This window comes from Oryctolagus cuniculus, chromosome 15 (assembly GCF_051225735.1).
Source record: "Oryctolagus cuniculus isolate XC-2025 breed Fujian yellow rabbit chromosome 15, ASM5122573v1, whole genome shotgun sequence".
Taxonomy (NCBI): Eukaryota; Metazoa; Chordata; class Mammalia; order Lagomorpha; family Leporidae; genus Oryctolagus; species Oryctolagus cuniculus.
This window is the reverse complement of record NC_142881.1, coordinates 46,656,693-46,677,358: the sequence shown is the minus strand read 5'-3', so window position 1 is coordinate 46,677,358 and position 20,666 is coordinate 46,656,693. Positions and strand designations below refer to the sequence as shown.

Here is a 20,666-nt window from a genome sequence, read left to right as displayed (position 1 = left end):
GATGACCTTGTTACTGGTGTGGAAATCTCCTTATGAATTCCACATCTGAGAGATACATTTTCCAGCTCCTCCTCCACTGAAGAACCCAGCATCTTGGATTGTTCTAGGGTATGTTGAACACAAAGGGGTAGTCAGTAGTGGATATGTGTTTTTTAGTTTAAAAACAACACTGACTCATACGGCAACCAAAGAGAATAAGTCTAGATGTGAATAAATTGGCAATGCTCAATTTGCTTGACTAGTAGAAATGGTCCTGCTGAGATCCACTAAGATACTTGAGAGAACCAATAGACCTTACCCAGTTCTGAGTTTATTTCACTTTAAATAAAGATTTGGGACAGACAATGATACAGGCTTTGTGGCAAGAACATAATAAAAGTCTTAGGGTAGATAATATCTACTCATTTAATTTTTATCTAAATTCATAGATGCTCAAAGTTTACTTGTATCAGAAACTCGAGACAGACTAAATGTTTAGCATAAAACACTTCAATTATTATTAACATGTTAATTTTCTTAATTTTCAGGAAAAAAGATTTTTTTCCCCACATATCTTATATTTTCCAGAAGTGAAATAGATTACAGACTGCTCTCAGATAACTGAGAATATAGTCTGGAACCATAACCATATGCTAGCCCTTAGGCATAAATTTTGGCCAGCAGCAGTTTCATTTTCTAATTTTTATTATTTATTTACTTGAAAGTATACAGACAGAGTTGGAGAAAGGCTGACAGACTCTCTCTGGGTCACTCGCCAAATGCCCACAACAGCCAAGGCTGAGCCAGGTTGAAGCTGGAAACTGGCACTCATTTTGTTTTTAAGTGGGAGATGCAGACCAGCTACCTCAGTCACCACCTGTAGCCGTGAATTGTGGGGAGCAACTCGGACTAGACTAAGTTACTGGAATTAAGACTTATTCTATGCATCTGCTCTCCCACAATATGGCGCTGGGAGAGGAGAAAACAGCTTCTACACAGCTGCCTCCAGTTCAACCAATAAGCAGCAGGACCTGCTCCTGATTGGAGGAGAGCAGCGTACTCGGCGTGTGGGTAGCAGAGTTGGGATTGGTGGAAGAGGACTATAAAGGAGGAGAGAGACAACATGCACCAGGAACATCTATCTGAAGGAACACCTGTGCAGCCCCCGAGAGAGCCGGCCGGCGGTGTGCCGCTCCCCCGCGGAAGTGGGGAATGTGGCAGGGGGAACCGCCCTTCCACGGGGGTGGAAGGGTCGGTAGCCAACCCAGGAAGAACCAGCAGCAAACCCGGGAAGGGCCGAGCAGACAAAAGAACAGCGCAGGGTCCCGTGTCGTTCCTCCACGAAGACGGGGAGCGACAGTGAATGACATTTTTTTTTTTTTTTTTTTTGACAGGCAGAGTTAGAGAGACAGAGAGAAAGGTCTTCCTTCCGTTGGTTGGTTCACCCCCTAATGGCCGCTATGGCATGCGCGCTGTGCTGATCCAAAGCCAGGAGCCAGGTGCTTCCTCCTGATCTCCCATGGGGTGCAGGGCCCAAGCACTTGGGCCATCCTCCATTGCACTCCCGGGCCACAGCAGAGAGCTGGACTAAAAGAGGAGCAACTGGGACAGAATCCGGTGCCCCGACCGGGACTAGAACCCAGGGTGCCAGCGCCGCAGGCAGAGGATTAGCTAAATGAGCCATGGCGCCGGCTGTGAATGGCATTTTTAAACAACTTTGTCTAACTTTGTACGCACTGCTTCGAAAAAATTACGTGGTTAACTCAAACTACCATAGTCAGAAGTCCTACCTTCAACCCAGCTCTCTGCCATTTGAAAAGAGCAATTTCTGTCAGGTGGTCAGGATGAGACCAGCAGTACAATATAAACACAGGGACAGAATTTTGAAAATAGGAAGTCTTTTGATAAAGTGATTTGAAGTAGTAATGTATATTAAATAAACATAAGCTGTTAACATGAGAAAATATTGTTTATTTTTACTTGAATAATCTTAATATTTCATGATCAATGATAAGGTGTAGACTAGAGTTAGTTTTTCAAAGCAAATTTTTACATCACTGAAATGGAAATCTTTTTCCTTTAGGTAGCAATCTATGACTCTAATAAAATGGTAAGATACCAATGTGTTGATGTGCTATCATGCTCTGTTGACTTAAATCAAAGGAGATGCAGCCTGAAGAAAAAAGTCCCACATTATTTAATGTAAAAGTAATTCTTCAGCCGATAACATAAATCATGAAGAACTGTGATTCTTATAGTTGCACAGTACACAAAAACTAAAATAGAATCTACCTCTTTAAATGCAAAATACAAAGTGACAGGAGTCAGCGTGATTTGATAGGAAACAGCAGTGGATGTCTAGGAGGAGAGCTCCATCTCGTCTCTGTCCTGACTAAAAATCAAAATAAACAAAGCCCAGACATGATAGGAGAGTCTGGAGAAGGCAGAGCACTTTAAGGAAATCTCCACTTTCACACACTCTCACAGTTTAGATTCTCCAGGTGACATGCATTAAAAGACAGAAAACAAAAACCTCCTTAGGTAATAGAGTTATCATTCTTAGAGTATCCGACTGCAACAAATATTTTGATGAATTTTCTACACCAGAAGTTTTGCATCAATGATTATTTTAAATTTGTGTCTGTAAATCAGAAACTCACTTCCCATAGCAGCTGAAATCTATCGTAAAGACAGATCCTGTGTGTACGACAGAGGACAGTATGACTTCATTCCATTTCTTTTGATTAGGGTTCATCCTGTTGAGCAAAACTTTTCTGTCTGTAAATTTATTTTGTAATCTACATCAGATGTGAAATGCTTTGGTTCATATTTTGGAGACTTAAAGAACTGAGTCAAATTTATAAGAAACATTAAAAGAGTTCATCTCCATCTCCTGCACAAATGATTTTTAAGATGACTTAAGGCAAGCATTTGTTGTAGCAGTTATGATGCTGTTTGAGGCACTGCATCCCATGTTGAAGTGTCTCAGTTCCAGTCCCAGCCCTGCTTCCTAGTCCAGTGTCCTCCTGATGCTCACCAACCAAGGCAGCAGGTGACGACTCAAGTATTTGGGTCATTTCCAGTTACATGAAAAACCCCAGGTGAGTTCCTGGCTCCTGGCTTTGGTCTGCTCCAGTTCTCTCTGTTGCAGGCATTTGTGACATGAACTAGCAGACGGAAATATTCTCTGTGTGTGTCTCTCTATGTGACATTCTTTTTTTTAAAAAAAACATTATTTGTTTACTTTAGAGGCAGAGTTACAGACAGAGGAAGACAAAGAGAGACATCCAATGGTTCATTCCCCAAATGGTCACGACACCTGGAGCTGGATTGATCTGAAAGCAGCAGTCCGGAGCTTCTTCTAGGTCTCCCACGCAGGTGCAGGGGGCCAAGCACCTGGGTCATCTTCTATTCCTTTCCCATGCCATAAGCAGAATGGAAGAGGGGCGGCTGGTACTTGAACTGGCACCCATATGGGATGCTAGCATTGCAAGCAGTTACTTAACCTACTGTGCCACAGCACTGGCCCCTCTCTCTGCTTTTCAAGTGAAATAAATCACATTATTCTTCCCAGCTTCTACTGCCTTCAAAACAAAAGGAGACAGCAAACAATAAGGAGGAAAAAAACATGCATCAAATACTATGCATATTGCACATCAGAAGGAAGCTTATTCTTAATTATTTAGCTGTATTTTACAGTGATTTTCAAAGGTTTTAATCACAGCACACAGGTCGGCGCCACGACTCACTAGGCTAATCCTCCGCCTTGCGGCGCCGGCACACCGGGTTCTAGTCCCAGTCGGGCGTCGGATTCTGTCCTGGTTGCCTGTCTTCCAGGCCAGCTCTCTGCTGTGGCCAGGGAGTGCAGTGGAGGATGGCCCAGGTGCTTGGGCCCTGCACCCCATGGGAGACCAGGAAAAGCACCTGGCTCCTGGCTCCTGCCATCGGATCAGCGCGGTGTGCTGGCCACAGCGCGCCGGCCGCGGCAGCCATTGGAGGGTGAACCACCGGCAAAGGAAGACCTTTCTCTCTCTCTCTCTCTCTCACTGTCCACTCTGCCTGTCAAAAAAAAAACCACAGCACACAAATCTCTTATGGGCTTGCTTCTATTTACTTCTGCATGATTGCTGCTTGTCAGGCTTTTACCACTTCATCACATTCGGTCTTCCTGAGAGCATTTCACTACAGTCAGATGTCGCTTAAATAGGGAGGTGAGTTCTGATATCTGTGTTGTTAGCGAGGTTTAGCATTCATGAACATCACACAAACCTAAATGGCAAAGGTCAGTGATTCAGCATGTCCCCTGATGCACTCAGCAGGTACAATAAAAATGAGATATTTCTGGCTGTTACTGGCACAACATGGCATACTGCTTTGTGATAGACATAAGTAGAATGCTCTAAAAATAATAGTGAAAGGTATAGCATGGTGAATCTGTAAACTGGTAATTGCTACTTATTTTCATTACCAAGTATTATGTACTATAGATAATAGCTTGTGCTATGCTTTTATAGGAGTGACTGTAGCAGCCTTGTATACACTGATGTCCCTACAAACAGGTTAGTAATGCAGCAGTACAAGGTCAGGATAGCTACGTCATCTTTAGGTCATGGGCAGTTTTCAGCTCCACCGTGATCTGATGAGGTCTCCATTGTCTGTGTGATCCATTGCTGTCTGAAACATCACCCTGCAGTGCAAGGAATGAGCATTCTTGATCCCCTTTAGCTCAGGGTACCCACAGATGCCTTCCCCTTTTCCATGGACTACTTTTAATCCATGTTCTTTAATGTGTCCTCATCTTTCAGATTTCATTTTAAATATAACAATTGTCAAAAGGACTTGGATGTCTATCCTAGTACCCTGCTTTGTCCATTGTGTTCATTTTTTAATACTATTTGTCACAATATATCACTATGGGTTCCTGTGTGTATTAATAAAACTCTCCCTAATGTTACAGTAAACTGAAAAACACATAGAATCCAATTTGATTTACCAGATTTAATTTATACTTAGCTCCTACCACTTTGCCTGGGACTACTCTAGATTCTCAAAATTATGATGATTTTCTTCAGCTAATTATTTTTCCCTATGCCAAGTACAGAATTTAATTGTCACTTTGATGACTATCAGTTGCCATCTATTGATTGACTTCTACAAACTCTTCTCATGGAAAGAATGTAATGTTGTCCATACTTTTCTAAACACAGAGTTCACTTTGCAAATTTAACTTCATTGTAAAAAGAAAAACCTCAGCATCTGAATACATATCACAGTGTAAATATTAAAAAAAAACTTACTTAACAGGCTCTATATTTTATATCTGGCTCTAATAGTGAATCTGAATAATAGATCTAAAGAAAAATTCTAAGAATAATGTATAATTTTAAAATTTAGATAATTGTCTCATTTAAAAGTCTAGAAGTTAGTATAAAAAGCATATTTACTAGTTTTTTTTTTTAAAGATTTCTTTATTTGAAAGTCAGAGTTACACAGAGAAAGGTCTTCCATCTGCTGGTTCACTCCCCAGATGGCCACAATGGCTGGAGCTGTGTTGATCCAAAGCCAGGAGCTTCTTCCAGGTCTCCCACGCAGATGCAGGGGCCCAAGACTTGGGCCATTTTCTACTGCTATCCCACAGCAGAAAGCTGGATAGGAAGAGAGGCACCCAGGACTAGAACCCGTGCCCACATGGGATGCTGGCACTTCAGGCCAGGACTTTAACCCACTGTACCACAGCACCAGCCCCACTAGTTTCTTTACATATATTTTAATTTTTGTTCATTATATCTAAACAAGAACAACTTTACCATTTTATAGCAAAATTCATGGCCTATTATAATAAATAATATATAAATCAAAGATGCTTTGATATATTAATTATTGCATGACACTACATACCACAGTCTCAAAACACAACAATCTTAGGCAAATAATCACCAAACAACCCCAAGAATAATACACTTTTTCTATGGAAGTAAGCATTCTTATGGTTGTAATGGAACATTTTCAAATTAAGGTTTTTTTTTTTTTTAACAAAAAGCACATGTTATCGATGAGGAAAGCTCACTGATCAATTTCTGTTCAGGCATAATTGGAGTCTTTGTCATCAATTATATTTTCCTGTATCCCATCCTGTTCTGTGTGGATCTTAGAATGGGGAACTTACTGTAGATAAGATCAGCAGAAACACTAGTGTAAATTCAGCAGTTTAATCATGGAGAAAGTAACATCTCTTTTCTAGTAGCTTTAGAAATCACACTGAGTAAATCAACTTCAGTAACTTGCCAATTCTTGAACCTTCACTCATGAAAATTCTAAAATATGAGCCCTATTCAGATAAGTGGAGCTAATGGTTTATTCTTCACACATATTAACTTATCTGTTGTTGACTGGCTCTGAAATTTTGTGTTTCTGTTGCCTGTTTGCATTACTACTTGATATTTACGACACCTCCCAGATGAGTGCCTTCTTCAAATTAATAATCCTCCAGTTTATCCTCCCTTCCAACATCTTTTATGAAAATCCTATATAAGACCAGCCATCATACCTGCATCCCTGAAGCACGTGCCTCAACACTTGGTCTTACTTTGACACATTGCCATTTATCATCAAATTCCTTTAACCAGCTCAGGAAAAATGGTAATATTGAATCCAAACTGAGCTGAATTTTAATTGAGATCATGAGACATTTTATTTAAGTGATTTGCTAAAATCAGAATTGATATCTCCTCTGCTACTCCCATCCTCTAATTTTCTTATTTTATTTACACATAGAAGAGTTTTGTCTGGCGTGAATAGTTCTTCATAAATATACATCATTCATTCCATTTCTGTAAATAGTTTCTTTCTTCTTTGCCTTTAGGACTTTGTCATGTTCATGTAAAGGCCCAGAACTATTTCATGAACTGGCTTTCCTTCTGGCAGCCACATCTGTCCATCGTCAATCTCTGGACTTCATTAATGCCAGTCTCACAGCTCTTCTCAATTAGTGTTGTTGCTGCTATTTCTATGCCCATCGGTCACTTTAATGCAGCATATGATAAAAGTAGTAATATGCACACCATGTTCCCTTAAGCCTGGTGGATTGTTAAAAGACCTTTGCTTACATTTCTTGATGACATTAAACATAAACTTCTAAAAGGGTCATTAATTAATAGAGTGTCCCAGAAACTGAATTCACATTTCAAAGTAAATATGTACATTTGCATTTTCTTATACCAAGTTCACCAGGGAGTTAACCATATACCCAAAGGAGTATATGAGCTATAAATAACAACTACATTACAAATGGAAACATGGAGATTGGTAATACATAAGAAAATGTAAAGAAAGAAACATATTTACAGATGAGTTCATTATAATTATAGTGTTCCCATTATTTAACTGAAAACATTTAATGAATTTCCTTCAATGTGTAAACCAAATCTACTTTTCTTACCTCCACCCATCTATTTTGGTATACTAAAACTGGAAATTCTGTACATGATTATAAGATTTCTGACTATAATTATTATTTTTCCTGATATATGAAATTTCTATTATAAATATTTAACATAATCATTATTTAACATAATAAATTATTTCTTTAATGCCACTTTGTGAGATTCATAATTTTCATTTCTAATGATCTCAGTATATACTTTTGGTATATGCTAGTTACATCAAAATCATAACGAATGCATACACAGATGTTTATGCAGAAAAATTTCAGGGATTCTGCACATATTCCTTTTCCTGAGAGAGATTTCTTGGTCTCTGTTATCCTTGATAATCTACAATCAGAGCATGTGCTTGACTCTGGAAAGATAATCCTCTAGACCTTACATTGTTTCTAAACCAGTGTGACCAGGATTGTAAGACTCTTTCCTAGAGCAAGTGTTAATAAAAAGGACTCAGGGACATCTCTGAGACAGGAAGGTGAATGCTATGAATGAAAAAAATGAGAGCAAATGGAAGGACAGGAGTAGTGAAGGGACACCTTGCTCACTTCATGTCTCCAGGTCTTGTGTGTAGTAATGCGTGCCCGAGTCCAGAATGGGAGGTAAGATAGAGGAAAAAAAAAAATTTCCCATAGGGTTGTTAGATTTCCTGTTAGGGTTTTTCCTTCGGCCTCCTTGTTAAAATAAAAAAAAAACCTTCATGATCCAAAAACTTTAGTCCCTAGCACTCCCTGAAGAAAAGATAACAAAAACAAAAAACAAAAAAGCTTTGCTTTTGTGAGTGCCTCAGTATAACAGAACACTGTAGCCTCAGTTCCAGAAAACAAGGGTCTGTGTGCCAAGATAACTTTCTTCACTTGCGTTTTGTCTTTGAAAGCAAACTCTTTTTGTTGTTGTTGGGGGGAAAAAAAATGACACGATGGTGAAATGTTGAGTCCCAGGGGGATTTATGTTGTGATTTTCAATTCCAGCTCACTGCAGTCGACGCCGACGAAGGGTCAAATGGGCAGATCACATATGAAATCCTGGTTGGGGCTCAGGGCGACTTCATCATCAATAAAACAACAGGGCTTATCACCATCGCTCCGGGGGTGGAACTGATAGTCGGGCGGACTTATGCACTCACTGTCCAAGCAGCGGACAATGCTCCTCCAGCAGAGAGAAGGTAATTTATTTCAGAACGAATGCAGTCTTTTTCCTTGCTCCCGTTTAACCCTATAATTAAGTTTATGAAGAACAGCAAGCATCCTTTTATCCTATAAACATCAAAATTAGATCAGAAAATGAGAGAGACCGGATTCTCAGGAACTGGGTATTGTTATTCGGTTAAATCGTGGGAAAAGGATAATAAAGACAAGATTAAAACCCGAAATAATTAACTATGATTTCACAGATGGGGAAAGATGCAGGTTTCTGTTCTGCAGAGGAACTGGGCAATATCAGACTTAGTTCCAATTTGTTACTGAAAAGCAAGTTTGCTGACAGTGAGAGGAAGTCACAGATCTGAGTAGCTTCTAATGTCTCATTGTTTTCAAGTTGCCTCTTAGTGTGTAAATAATTATTAAATTATGTATGAAATGAGTGATGTAATATTTCAAATGCATCTATGTACTCCCCTGATAGCTCTTTTATTATTTTTATTCTAATATTTTTGGGACACATTACAAGGAAATATGAATGAATATGAATACACTCCGGCATGTACTAGGTTGTTTTGTGCTTCACAATGTATCTTTGGATTCTTCTCTACATACTCTAAACAACTATGCCCTATCTTTTTTTCACAGCTTTGTAAGATTTCCTTGTGCATTTAAAATAGTTTAATGACTCCACTATTGATTAAATTTTATATTTCAGTCTTTTGCCAACAATGAATATAATAAATAGCACTGAATATGCATTACCTTGAATAGTGTACAATATATAGGTAGAGCAAATTCTCTCAAGGAAGATGAAAGAGTTTATGTGATTATGAATTTATTACTTAAGGTTTTATTATATACTTTTGATGTTTAATCTTTCTAACCAAGAATATTTGTCTCCTCATTTTGCCAATGCTCTCTTTTTGGTCATTTATCAGCTTAAAAATTTTTCTTTATACAACTTTTATGCATGTCTTTGTTTTTATTGTAAATAGACAACATTATTCCTTATATCTTCTAATATTTGATATATATCATTTTTATTATGTATATCTTTTATTATTGTAAATAGACAACATTATTCCTTATATCTTTTAATATTTGATATATAGTTACAAAAAGTTGTTGATGTCTTTATATTATTTTTTTGTTTTTTTTTTAAAGCTTTTATTTAAGGAATGCATATTTCATGGATACAACTTTAGGAACATAGTGGTTCTTCCCTCCATATCCATCCTCCCAATCCCAGTCTCATCCACCTCCTACTTCCTCTCCCATCCCATTCTTCATTTAGATTCATTTTTAGTTTAACTTTATATAGAGAAGACAAACTCTATACTAAGAGTTCAACAGTTTGCACCCACCCACACACAGCATATAAAGTACTGTTTGAGAATAAGTTCTGCAGTTAATTCTCATAGTACAACTCATTAAGGACCAAGGTCCTACGTAGGGAGTAAGTGCACAGTGACTTCTATTGTTAATATAACAATTAACACTTTTATTTATGACATCAGTGATCACCTGAGGCTCTTGCCATGAGCTGCCAAGGCTATAGAAGCCTTTTGTGACCACAAACTTCATCATTATTTGGACAAGGGCATAAGCAAAGTGGAAGTTCTTTCTTCTTTCAGAGTAAAGTACATCCTCCTTTGATGGGCCCTTCTTTCCATTGGGGTCTCACTCACAGAGATCCTTCATGTAGGATATTTTTTGCCACAGTGTCTTGGCTTTCCATGCCTGAAATGCTCTCATGGGCTTTTCTGTCACATCTGAATGCCTTAAGGGCTGATTCTGAGGTCAGAATGTTACTTAAAGTGATTGTCATTTTATTAGTTAGCTGTGTGGACTGCTTCTCATGTTGGACATTCCCTCCTTTTTAATTCTATTATAATTATTAGGCAGTTGATGTTATTTATATGATCTCTTTAACACTTAATCCTATTCACTTTCACACTTAATGTGATCACTTTAACAATTAAGATGACATGGATTTGTAGTCCCATGACAAGTTTTCAAACTGTACCCTTAGAAGTAAATCTGTACGACTATATGCAGAACTATTTATATTAATTTTTTAATCTTTTATTTAATAAATATAAATTTCCAAAGTACAGCTTATGGATTACAATGGCTTTTTCCCCCCATAACTTCCCTCCAACCCGCAACCCTCCCATCTCCTGATCCCTCTCCCATTCCATTCGCTTCAAGATTCATTTTAAATTATCTTTATATACAGAAGATCAATTTAGTATATATTAAGTAAAGATTTCAACAGTTTGCACCCACACAGAAACATAAAGTATTAAATACTGTTTGAGTACTAGTTATAGCATTAATTCACATTAAACATCACATTAAGGACAGATACATATTTATATTAATTTTTAACACACTATCTTATTTAGTTCCCTCATTACTTTAAAATTTCCAGTTGATTCTCATGTTGCTAAAATTATTTCGAATACATTGATACTTCTATATAGTTCCCAATTTTTTCTTTCCTTTAATTTCATTTACTAATATTTCCAATAAAAATGCTTGTTTTATTTTTTATGGAAGTGAGAATGTCCCCATGTTTCCTTACTCCCCATGTTTCCCCACTACTGGATATGATTCTAAAAAGCAATGTATATATTTTATATATATAACACCACTCTTTATTCAATCATCAGTTGATGGACATCTAGGCTGATGCCTTATTTTTGCTATTAACTAGGATGCTATAAGCATGGGAGTATAGGTATCTCTTTTACATGCTTACTTCACTTCCTTTGGACATATCCCAAGAAATGTGTTAGCTTGGTCATATGGTAGATCCATGTTCAGTTTTTTCAGGAATTTCCATGCTGTTTTTCATAATTGTTTTACTAATCTTCAGTCCACCAACAGTTAATATAAAATTATATATAATTATATATATAATATATATAAATATAAAAACAGTTAATATAAAAGCATATTAGCATATGCTTTTCTCCAAAACCTTGCTAGCATTAATAGCCACTGTACCTGCAGTGGATGATACCACATTGTGCTTTTTACTTGTATTTCTCCCTCTGAAAAGTACCCATTCATATTCTTAGCTCATTTCTAAACTGGATTATTCGTTTTGTTGTTCATTTATTGGGCTCTCTTTATATATGTGTGTATATATATATATTTATTTATTCTGGATATTAACCCTTTATCAAATGCATACTTTTTAAATACTTTCTCCCAGTCTGGCAGTTACTCTGTACTTTGGTGTTTCCTTTGTTGTGCAAAACAGCCTTATATAATTCCAGTTGTCTATTTTTCATGTTATTGCTTAAGTATTTCACCACAAATGTAATCATATAGTCCAGTGTCTTGAAGTGTTTTCACAATTTCCTCAAGTAATTTTATACTTTTATGTCTTAAATTTAGATTGTTCATGAATTTTGAGTTGATTTTTGCATAGAGTGAAAGGTAGGGGTTTTGTTTCAAACTTGTACACATAGAAATCCAATTTTCCCAACAACTTTTGTTGAAAAAACTGTCCTTTATTCAGGGAATGTTTTCAGCATGTTTGTAAAAGATTAGTTGGATGTAGATGCATGGATTTATTTCTAGGGTTTGCATTCTGTTTCATTGGTCTGCATGTCTATTTTTATGCTGACATTAATTTTGAATTATAATAGCCCTATAGTATGTCTTAAAATCTGGCATTGTCATGTCTCAAACTTTGTTTTTATTATTTCATCTTGCTTTAACTATTTGAGGCCCTTTTTGTTTCCATGTGAATTTTAGTATTTTTTTTCCTAGTTCCATGAAGAATCTCTGGAATTTTTATGGGGATTGCATTGAATCTGTAAATTGCTTTGGGTAGGATAGATATTTTGATAATAATTCTTCCATGATTGCAGAAGATTTTTCTAGTTTATGTCTTCTATTTTTTTTCATTAATGTGCTGCTATTTTCATTTTAGAGATTTTTCACATCCTTGGTTAACTTTTTTCCAAATGTAAACTTTTTAAATTATTGTGATTGTGATTATTTTATATGGTTTTTCTCAGAGCACAAATGTTGCATAAGAATGCTTTTGATTTCTATATATTGATTTTGTATCCTAAACTACTGAATTTAGTTCTAAGAGACACTTGGTAGGATCTTTTGGTTTCCTTGTATAAATAATCGTGTCTTCTGCAAACAGGAACAATTTGACTTCCAAAATTTCCAGGTAGTACCTCTTAATTTCTTTTTCTTGCCTTATGGCTCTGGCTAAAACTTCCAGAGCTATACTGAATAACAGTGGTGACCATGGACATCCTTGTGTGATTCCAGATCTTAGTGGAAATGTTTTCAGCTTTTCCACATTCAATATTATGCTAGTGTTAGGGCTTGTCATAAATAGCCTTTATTGTGTTGGGAAATGTTCCTTCTCTACCCATTTTAAAAGGTTTTTATCGTAAGAAAAAATGCTGCATTTTATTAAATGATTCGTTTGCATCTCTTGAGATAATATATTTTCTTCTTCATTTTGTTGATGTGATATGCCAGTTTTGTTGGTTTGCATAAGTTGATCCATGCTTGCCTCCCTGAGATAAAATTCTGACATTTGAAACAAAATGGATAAAACTGGATATCATTATGCTAAGTGAAATAAGCCATACACTAAAAGACAGTATAATCATGTTTTCTCTCATATGTGGCAGTTAATTTATATATAGAGAGAGTGTAACTAGAAATAATCCTGTATATGCAGGTGAACAACTAATCTGACATCTTATCAAATGATATAACTTAAATTGTAGGTTAAGCACACAGGAGTAGGAAGTGTTGAAGGAAATGTGAAATGTACAATAGATTAGCAAGTAATAACCAATAATTTAGCTTGCTTTAACAGAATCATATTTATATATTTATGTAAACAGTTACAGGTTGTTGCTGAACAGTTAAATATGTTGTATTTTTCTTGGCAAAACCATAAAATACTATGTTAAATAAAATAGATCTTTTCCCTTTAATAATTAAAAATGCTTTATTATGTTAAAGAGTTTTTCACTTCTATTTTGTTAACTCTTTAAAATAAGAATGGAAGAATATTGGTTTTTTATGTCAAATAAATATCCATCACGTAAAAGGAGAGTAATAACTATTTCTGAGCTACTAATATGATAATTGAACTTAATAGACTTTCTAAAATGTTTTGCCTTTCTATTATGAATCTCACTAGGTCTTAGTGCTTTGCTCTTGAGATAAACTGCTGGAAACTGTTGGTGTTTAATTTATTTAGTAAAATTAGTCTTTGCTTTTCATTTTGAGAATTTTTATAAAAATTTTATATAGATCCAATAGCTCATAAAACAAACACAAAACAAAAAGAAACTAAAAAGATTTAATGATTGTAACAGCAGGTATGAATGAGTCATAAACATTGCTAAAGCTTATATGTAAGTCCATTTTGGTTTTCTGGGGAAAAAAAAAAAGCCATGCCAACCATAAAAATATAGTTAAATGGGTAAATAATTACAAAATAAGTCAACAAAAAAGAGGAGAAAGAAGAACTTTATAAAATGAATTCTAAGAAATAACACAGAAATAGAAGAGATTAAATGATTCTGCCACACACAACTTTAAGATAAACAACAATTCAGCAATACCAATGTATCAAAAGTGCTTCAAGATGATATCATTTATAAAAACTGAGCCCAGGAGATGAGGAATTAGTATAAATTTCATTAGATTTATTTGAAAGGCAAAGTGACTAGGAAAGACATAGAGAAACAAATGACCTATCTGCTGGTTCCACTCCCCAGATAGCCACCGATGGCTGGATCAGGTCAAAGCCAGGAGCCTTGAACACCATGCTGGTCTTCCATATGAATGATAGGCACCCAAGTATTTGATCCATTTTCCAGTGCTTTCCCAAGTTCATTAACAAGAAGTTGGATCAGAAGTAGAGTAGCCAGGACCTGAACCAGTGCTCTAAAACTTGGTTATAGGATGCAGGCAACACAGGCAGCTGGTTAACCCACTGTGCCACAATGCCAGCCCCTAGAGATGATGAAATCTTAAGAGATCAGTCCAACAAAGTAAATACCAAAAATTCTCAAATTACTTCCTGACCTCAACTAGATCAAGGCAACCTGCCAGGATAACTGTAGTAGAACCCTAAAGAAGTGTCATTACCATGCTTAAGAGCCCACCCACTGATGAAAGGATAAAGATAATGTGGTAGATATATACAGTGGAATACTACCCAGCTGCAAAAGCATGCAATCTTGTCATGCTCAATAACAGGGAAGGAACTGGTGGTCATTATGTTAATTGAAATAAATCAACTACAGAAAGACAAGTATTTCATGATAATACTGTATGTGGAGCTAAAAAAGGAAAGGCAACATGATAGAATTTAGAAATGTAATGGTTACCAGAGGCTGAGAAGGTAAGGTGGAGTAAACATTAACAGGTACTAACTAGATAGGAGGAAGAAATTTTGAGATTGTCTTGCACAGTGGAGTGACTAGACTTATGTATGAAGGATTTCTCTAGGAAAAGAAAAGAAAAGCTAGATGATAGGGCTTTGGATGTTTTCACCATAAGAAAAGTTAAATGTTTGAGGATATAAACATATTGACCCTGATTGAACATTACACAATGTGCACGTGTGTGAAAACATCACATGGCACCTCATAAATTTGTACAACGTTTAACGTCTGTTTTTTTTCTTCCCAAATGGAGGAAAGGTTAATGTGTCTCATCTAGTACACCACATAGGGGATTTTTCTCTCTCCACATCCCTCTTTTCATTAAACATAGAACTGTGGTAGGTACAGTTCTAGTTCCTTATTGATGCTTCTAGATTATTCTAGCCTTTGTTCATTAATACTCTCCTTGCACCTAAAACATCTCATGTCTTAAACATGCAACACGTACTTCTCCATGCTACTGTCATATGCAAATGTTCTCCCTCATTTCCTCCTTTTCTCTCCAGAGTCACTTCCTACTATCACCTACAGTCCTGACAGTCACCCTGGAAGAGTTTAGTCCTTGTATACCTGACATCTCTTCCACCAGTACTCTCTCCAAAACTGTTGGTGACTTTCATATCCATTATAGAGTAAAGCATTCCCCATTACATATTTGCTCTGACCACTATGGGAGCCAATCTCAGTGCCTGTCTTTCTCTCAAACTTTATACTTAGCCTTGAGCTACAAATATATTCCAGAACCAACAAGTCCTGTTAATTTTGGTTATTAGCAAATTGACACAAGCTACTGTTCTGCTCAGTCCAGGTTATTAAAACACTCCTCAGACATCTGCCTGTGTTGGCTTCGTTGTCTTTTTCAACACAGTACCCTTAGTGATCCTGGAAACATGGAGACCATCACATTTATTGAAGCTCTTCTCTCCAGTACTTCTCATCTCATTCTGAATAACATGAAAAAATCATTTAAAAAGTCAGTGTGTGCCAGCACAAAACATAGTGTGCTCTCTTGTGTTACCAATTCCCATTAATTTCAACTCTACTTACTTTAGTTCTCTTAGTCCATTTTAATCATTGCATTGTTCTCCTTTCTGTCTCTGGGGATCATAGCTAACCTCAGTCCTTTGAATATGAACTCCATCTCCTCTGAGCCTAGATGACATTTCCCTCATATTTCTCCATGGACTTATTGACTTCATATGTCTCTGACAATCTGATTTTGTTTCAGTCCTACAAAGCGTTATTGTTTACCACAATCTGGAATATACACATAAGCAGAGTGCTGTAATTTGTAGGCAAAAGGTTATTGTAATTTATGGAAACGAAATTGTAAATAATAAACTCAGTTTAACACAGTAACATTAGAGTATTCTGGTCTTTCTAGTGGCACTGATGATACACATCAAAATGTGAGAATACTGAAAAGATCTCGTAAGAGGATTTTTGGAGAATAAGGTTGATTTATTTAAAAAAGCATATAATTTATGCAGCCTCAATGATCTAAAAATCTTGGTGTTTTCTGGTAATTGTAAGACATTTAGTGTGGTTAGTATTTAAAATGTTGTGGCACAGCAAGTAAACATACTAGCTGCAATGCCGACATCCCATACGATGCTGATTCATGTCCCTCCTGCTCCATTTCAGATCCAGATTGCTGCTAGTGACCTGGAAAAATAGCAGATTTCCCAAGTGTTTGGGAACCTGCCACCATTTTGGAGACCTGTATAAAGCTCCTAGCTCCTGGCTTCTGCCTGGCCCAGTGTTCACTATTGCAACCATCCAGGTGAACCAGCAGATGGAAGAACCTTCTCTCTCTCACTTTCTCTCTATCTCTCCCTCTCTCTTTGTAACTCTGCCTTTCAAAATAAACAAATCATTAAATATTTATTCATTTATTTTGAAAGTCAGAGTAACACACTGAGAGAAGGAGAGGCAGGGAGAGAAAAAGAGAGAGAAATGTCTTCCATCTGCAGGTTCACTCCCCAACTGGCTGCAACTGTTAGAGCCAGGCCGATCCAAAGCGAGGTGCCAGGAGCTTCTTCCAGTCTCCTATGTGGGTCTAAGGACTTGGACCATCTTCCACTGCTTTCCCAGGTCCATTAACAGGGATGTGGGTTGTAAGTGGAGCAGCCAGCACTTGAACTAATGCCATATGGGATGCCAGCACTGCAAGCGGAGGCTTTATCAGTTATGCCACAAGCACTGGACCCATAAATCTTAAAAAATATGTAAAACAAAATGTTATTCAAGTAGGTGTGTGGGAAAAATGAGGGCATGGACAATTTTATTTGTTCAGAAGCTTGGACTCACGTATTTATTGGACTGAAATCTTACAAGTATTTAAATTAGAGTGTAATGTAAAACGATTGCTTTTTTCTGAAGAATGACTCTGGCATCCTATTGGAGGGTATATTTGAATGAGATAAGGCTGCTGGTCAAGGCATTCCATAGACTACCACTCCTGGAAACTCCAGGGAAAAGTTGTTGATGGCTTCCTCTGTCAACAATGGCAAAATAAGAGATGGAATTTTCAGAAAAAAAATATTCTTCCAAGTTTTCCAAACATTTCTTGTGGTTTGGGTGAAGGCATAGATTATTTTTTTGGATATGTTTAATTTGGATGTGATCATTGTTAGTATTGCCACAGAGATAATAGGCATATATGCCTGAACCTAATAAAGTGGTTAAAAGATAGCTCTTGAGAGAAACACATAGAATACTTTTATAAGTTGAATTGTCACAGAATTGAAAATAATATTCAAATAAACTTGGAATAAATGTTAAATAATATTTTCATTCCATTCGGTTATTCTAAAGGGGAGTTCAAGGTGATTGTTACTATTTCTTGAGCATGCATTAGGGCCAAACATCATGCTACCTACTTTATAAATAATTCATAACCTTCACAACAACTTTGTGTAACTTTTATATGATCAAATTTATTTTTGCATACCATAAAACTGAGTCTGAAATAGGATAATTGCCTTAGCTGATCAATTCCCTTTGCTAACCCAACACTTCATGAAACAAATCGTAGAACTTGAACTAAGGGTAATTGGATTCTGAAACTTGCTTCCCTATTCTGTTCCACATCTATAACCTTGACACTTACTTTTCTGTAGAACAACTAATGCAATTACTTAATGGTAATAATTCTAATAACAAGATCATTTTGGTTTTTCAATTAATCTTCCAGTAAAGCCTTAAACATTCATCAATTTATTATTGTGTGTACACTTATATTGCCAATATATTATGATTATTAAAGTTTTTACTTATTTTTATGAGAGGTGGAGAGCAGAGAGATTCAGACAGATAATAGAAAGAGAGTTCCTATCCACTGGATCACTCACAAAATTTCCACAGTCGCCTGGGGCTGGAACAGGCTGAAAACAGAAGACAGGAGCTTATTCTAGGTATCTGAGGTATATATCTAGAATCTAGTTACTTGAGCCCTTCCCTAAGATCTGTATTAGAAGCAATTTGGAGTTAAAAGCTGGAGGTGGCAGCAAGACAGCTCTCTTACATAGATTGTGGGCACGTTTACCAGTATCTAACTGGTTAAACCAAATACCTTCCCCTGACATATTTAATAAAAGACATAAAATATGCATATTGTGGAATACTATGTAATGTTTTAATATGTTTAAACATTGTGTAATGTCCATAATTAAAGTATTTTAAGTCACTATTCATTATAGTAATCCCCTTTTATCTGCACGGAATCTATTTCAATACCCTCCATTGATGCTTAAAAATGTGGATCGTAACAAACCCTACATATAAAATATCTTTTCTCCTACATGTACATGCTTATGATAAATTTTATTTTACAAATCAGATATAGGAATAGAATAAAAACAATACCTAATAATAAAACAGGACAATTATAACAATATATTATAAAATTACCAGCAATACTACTCTTGCACTCTGGATCATTGTTAAATATAATAAGGGTTAATTTGGCCGGCGCCGCGGCTCACTAGGCTAATCCTCCGCCTAGCGGTGCCGGCACACCGGGTTCTAGTCCCGGTTGGGGCACCGGATTCTGTCCCAGTTGCCCCTCTTCCAGGCCAGTTCTCTGCTGTGGCCAGGGAGTGCAGTGGAGGATGGCCCAGGTGCTTGGGCCCTGCACCCCATGGGAGACCAGGAAAAGCACCTGGCTCCTGGCTCCTGCCATCGGATCAGCGCAGTGCGCCGGCCGCAGCGGCCATTGGAGGGTGAACCAACGGCAAAGGAAGACCTTTCTCTCTGTCTCTCTCTCTCACTGTCCACTCTGCCTGTCAAAAAAAAAAAAAAAGGGTTAATTAAGCATAAACACGGTGATGCTGTGGTAACTGAGATGACTACAGTACTATGTGCAGTATGGATATGCAAGACAATGGGGTTACTCATGCTTCAGATGAGACAGAGGGGGGCAGTGCCATATTTTATCATTTGGAGCAGGCATTGTGGCATAATGGGTTAAGGAGTAGCTGGTGGAGCTAGCATCCTATACCAGAGTGCCAGCTCAAGTCCCAGCTTCTCCTTTCAAATCGATTTGCCTGCCAATGCACCTGGAAAGCTGTGGATGATGACCCAAATACTTGGGTCCCTGTCACCCATATAGGAAACCTAGGTGGAGTTCAGGACTGCTGGCTTTGGCCTGGATGAACTCCAGCCAAGGTGCCCATTCTTAAAAAAAAAAAAAAAAAAAAGATTTGACCACTTACTCAGAATGGTGTGCATTTTAAACTTTATCAAATGTTTATTTCTGGGAGTTTCCATATAATAGTTTTGAACTGCAGACATCTACAAGGAGTGGAAGCCATCCAAAGAAAAATCATAGACAACAAGGTACAATGTTTACTGAATGAGATTTTATTATCCACCTCTTGCTCAGTTCCTCTGTGAAAGTTCTGTTTGCCTAAATAAGCTGTTTTCTATAATTATCATAAAATGTTGGGTTTTTATTAGAGTAAAATTGTAATAGAAACAAAGTACTGCCTTCAGCATCTAGTCACATAGGTATTTTCAGTGACAGCAGGCATTTAGTTGACCTAGCATTACTTTAAAAAAAAATAGACAATAGCTTTAGAACTGAAAAAACACACAATAATGTTTGATCAAACATCCAGTGTACCCTCGGAGAATAAAATCCTTATATCTCCATTTTACCTGCTGAGATAATGTCACATTCACTGTAGGATAATGAGATTTGCTATTTTCTGGAGGGAAATTCATATTTCAAGTTGGATTGATGAATGAAGAATTGTGAGGCTTTGCTTTCAGTATTTCCTTTGAAAAGCATGTAGTATTTGGAAATTATGAACACATAAATATAGATTGTGATATACTTTATAGATTGAGTCAGCAACAAAATGAGTGTTGCATAAATACTAACATAAAAACAATTGCAGTAGGACAGGAGTGGTGGTGCAACAGGTTCAGTCACCACTTGGGAGGCCTTTGTCCCGTATCAGACTGCCCAGATTGAGTCCTGCCTCTGCTTCTGATCCAGTTTCCTGCTAATCAGTCTGAGAGGCAGTAAGGTAAATGGTTCAAGTACTTAGGTTCCTGCTGCCCCAGGGGAGACCTAGATGGAATTCCTGCCTCCTGTTTTCTGGCTCTTGTGGGCATTTGAGAACTGAACCAGCAGAAGGAAGGATTAT

General features: G+C 37.0%; 1 protein-coding gene across 5 annotated transcripts in view; it reads left to right on the top strand.

The window, feature by feature from the left end:
- PCDH15 (protocadherin related 15) overlaps nt 1-20,666 on the top strand; it is a 1,661,037-nt gene that overhangs the window by 1,297,488 nt on the left and 342,883 nt on the right. For all 5 annotated transcript variants that reach the window (XM_089314076.1, XM_089314072.1, XM_089314075.1 and 2 more), the window contains one exon: nt 8,390-8,583. In XM_089314076.1, coding sequence (XP_089170202.1) covers nt 8,390-8,583 — 194 coding nt within the window. The remainder of the gene's footprint in view (nt 1-8,389; nt 8,584-20,666) is intronic.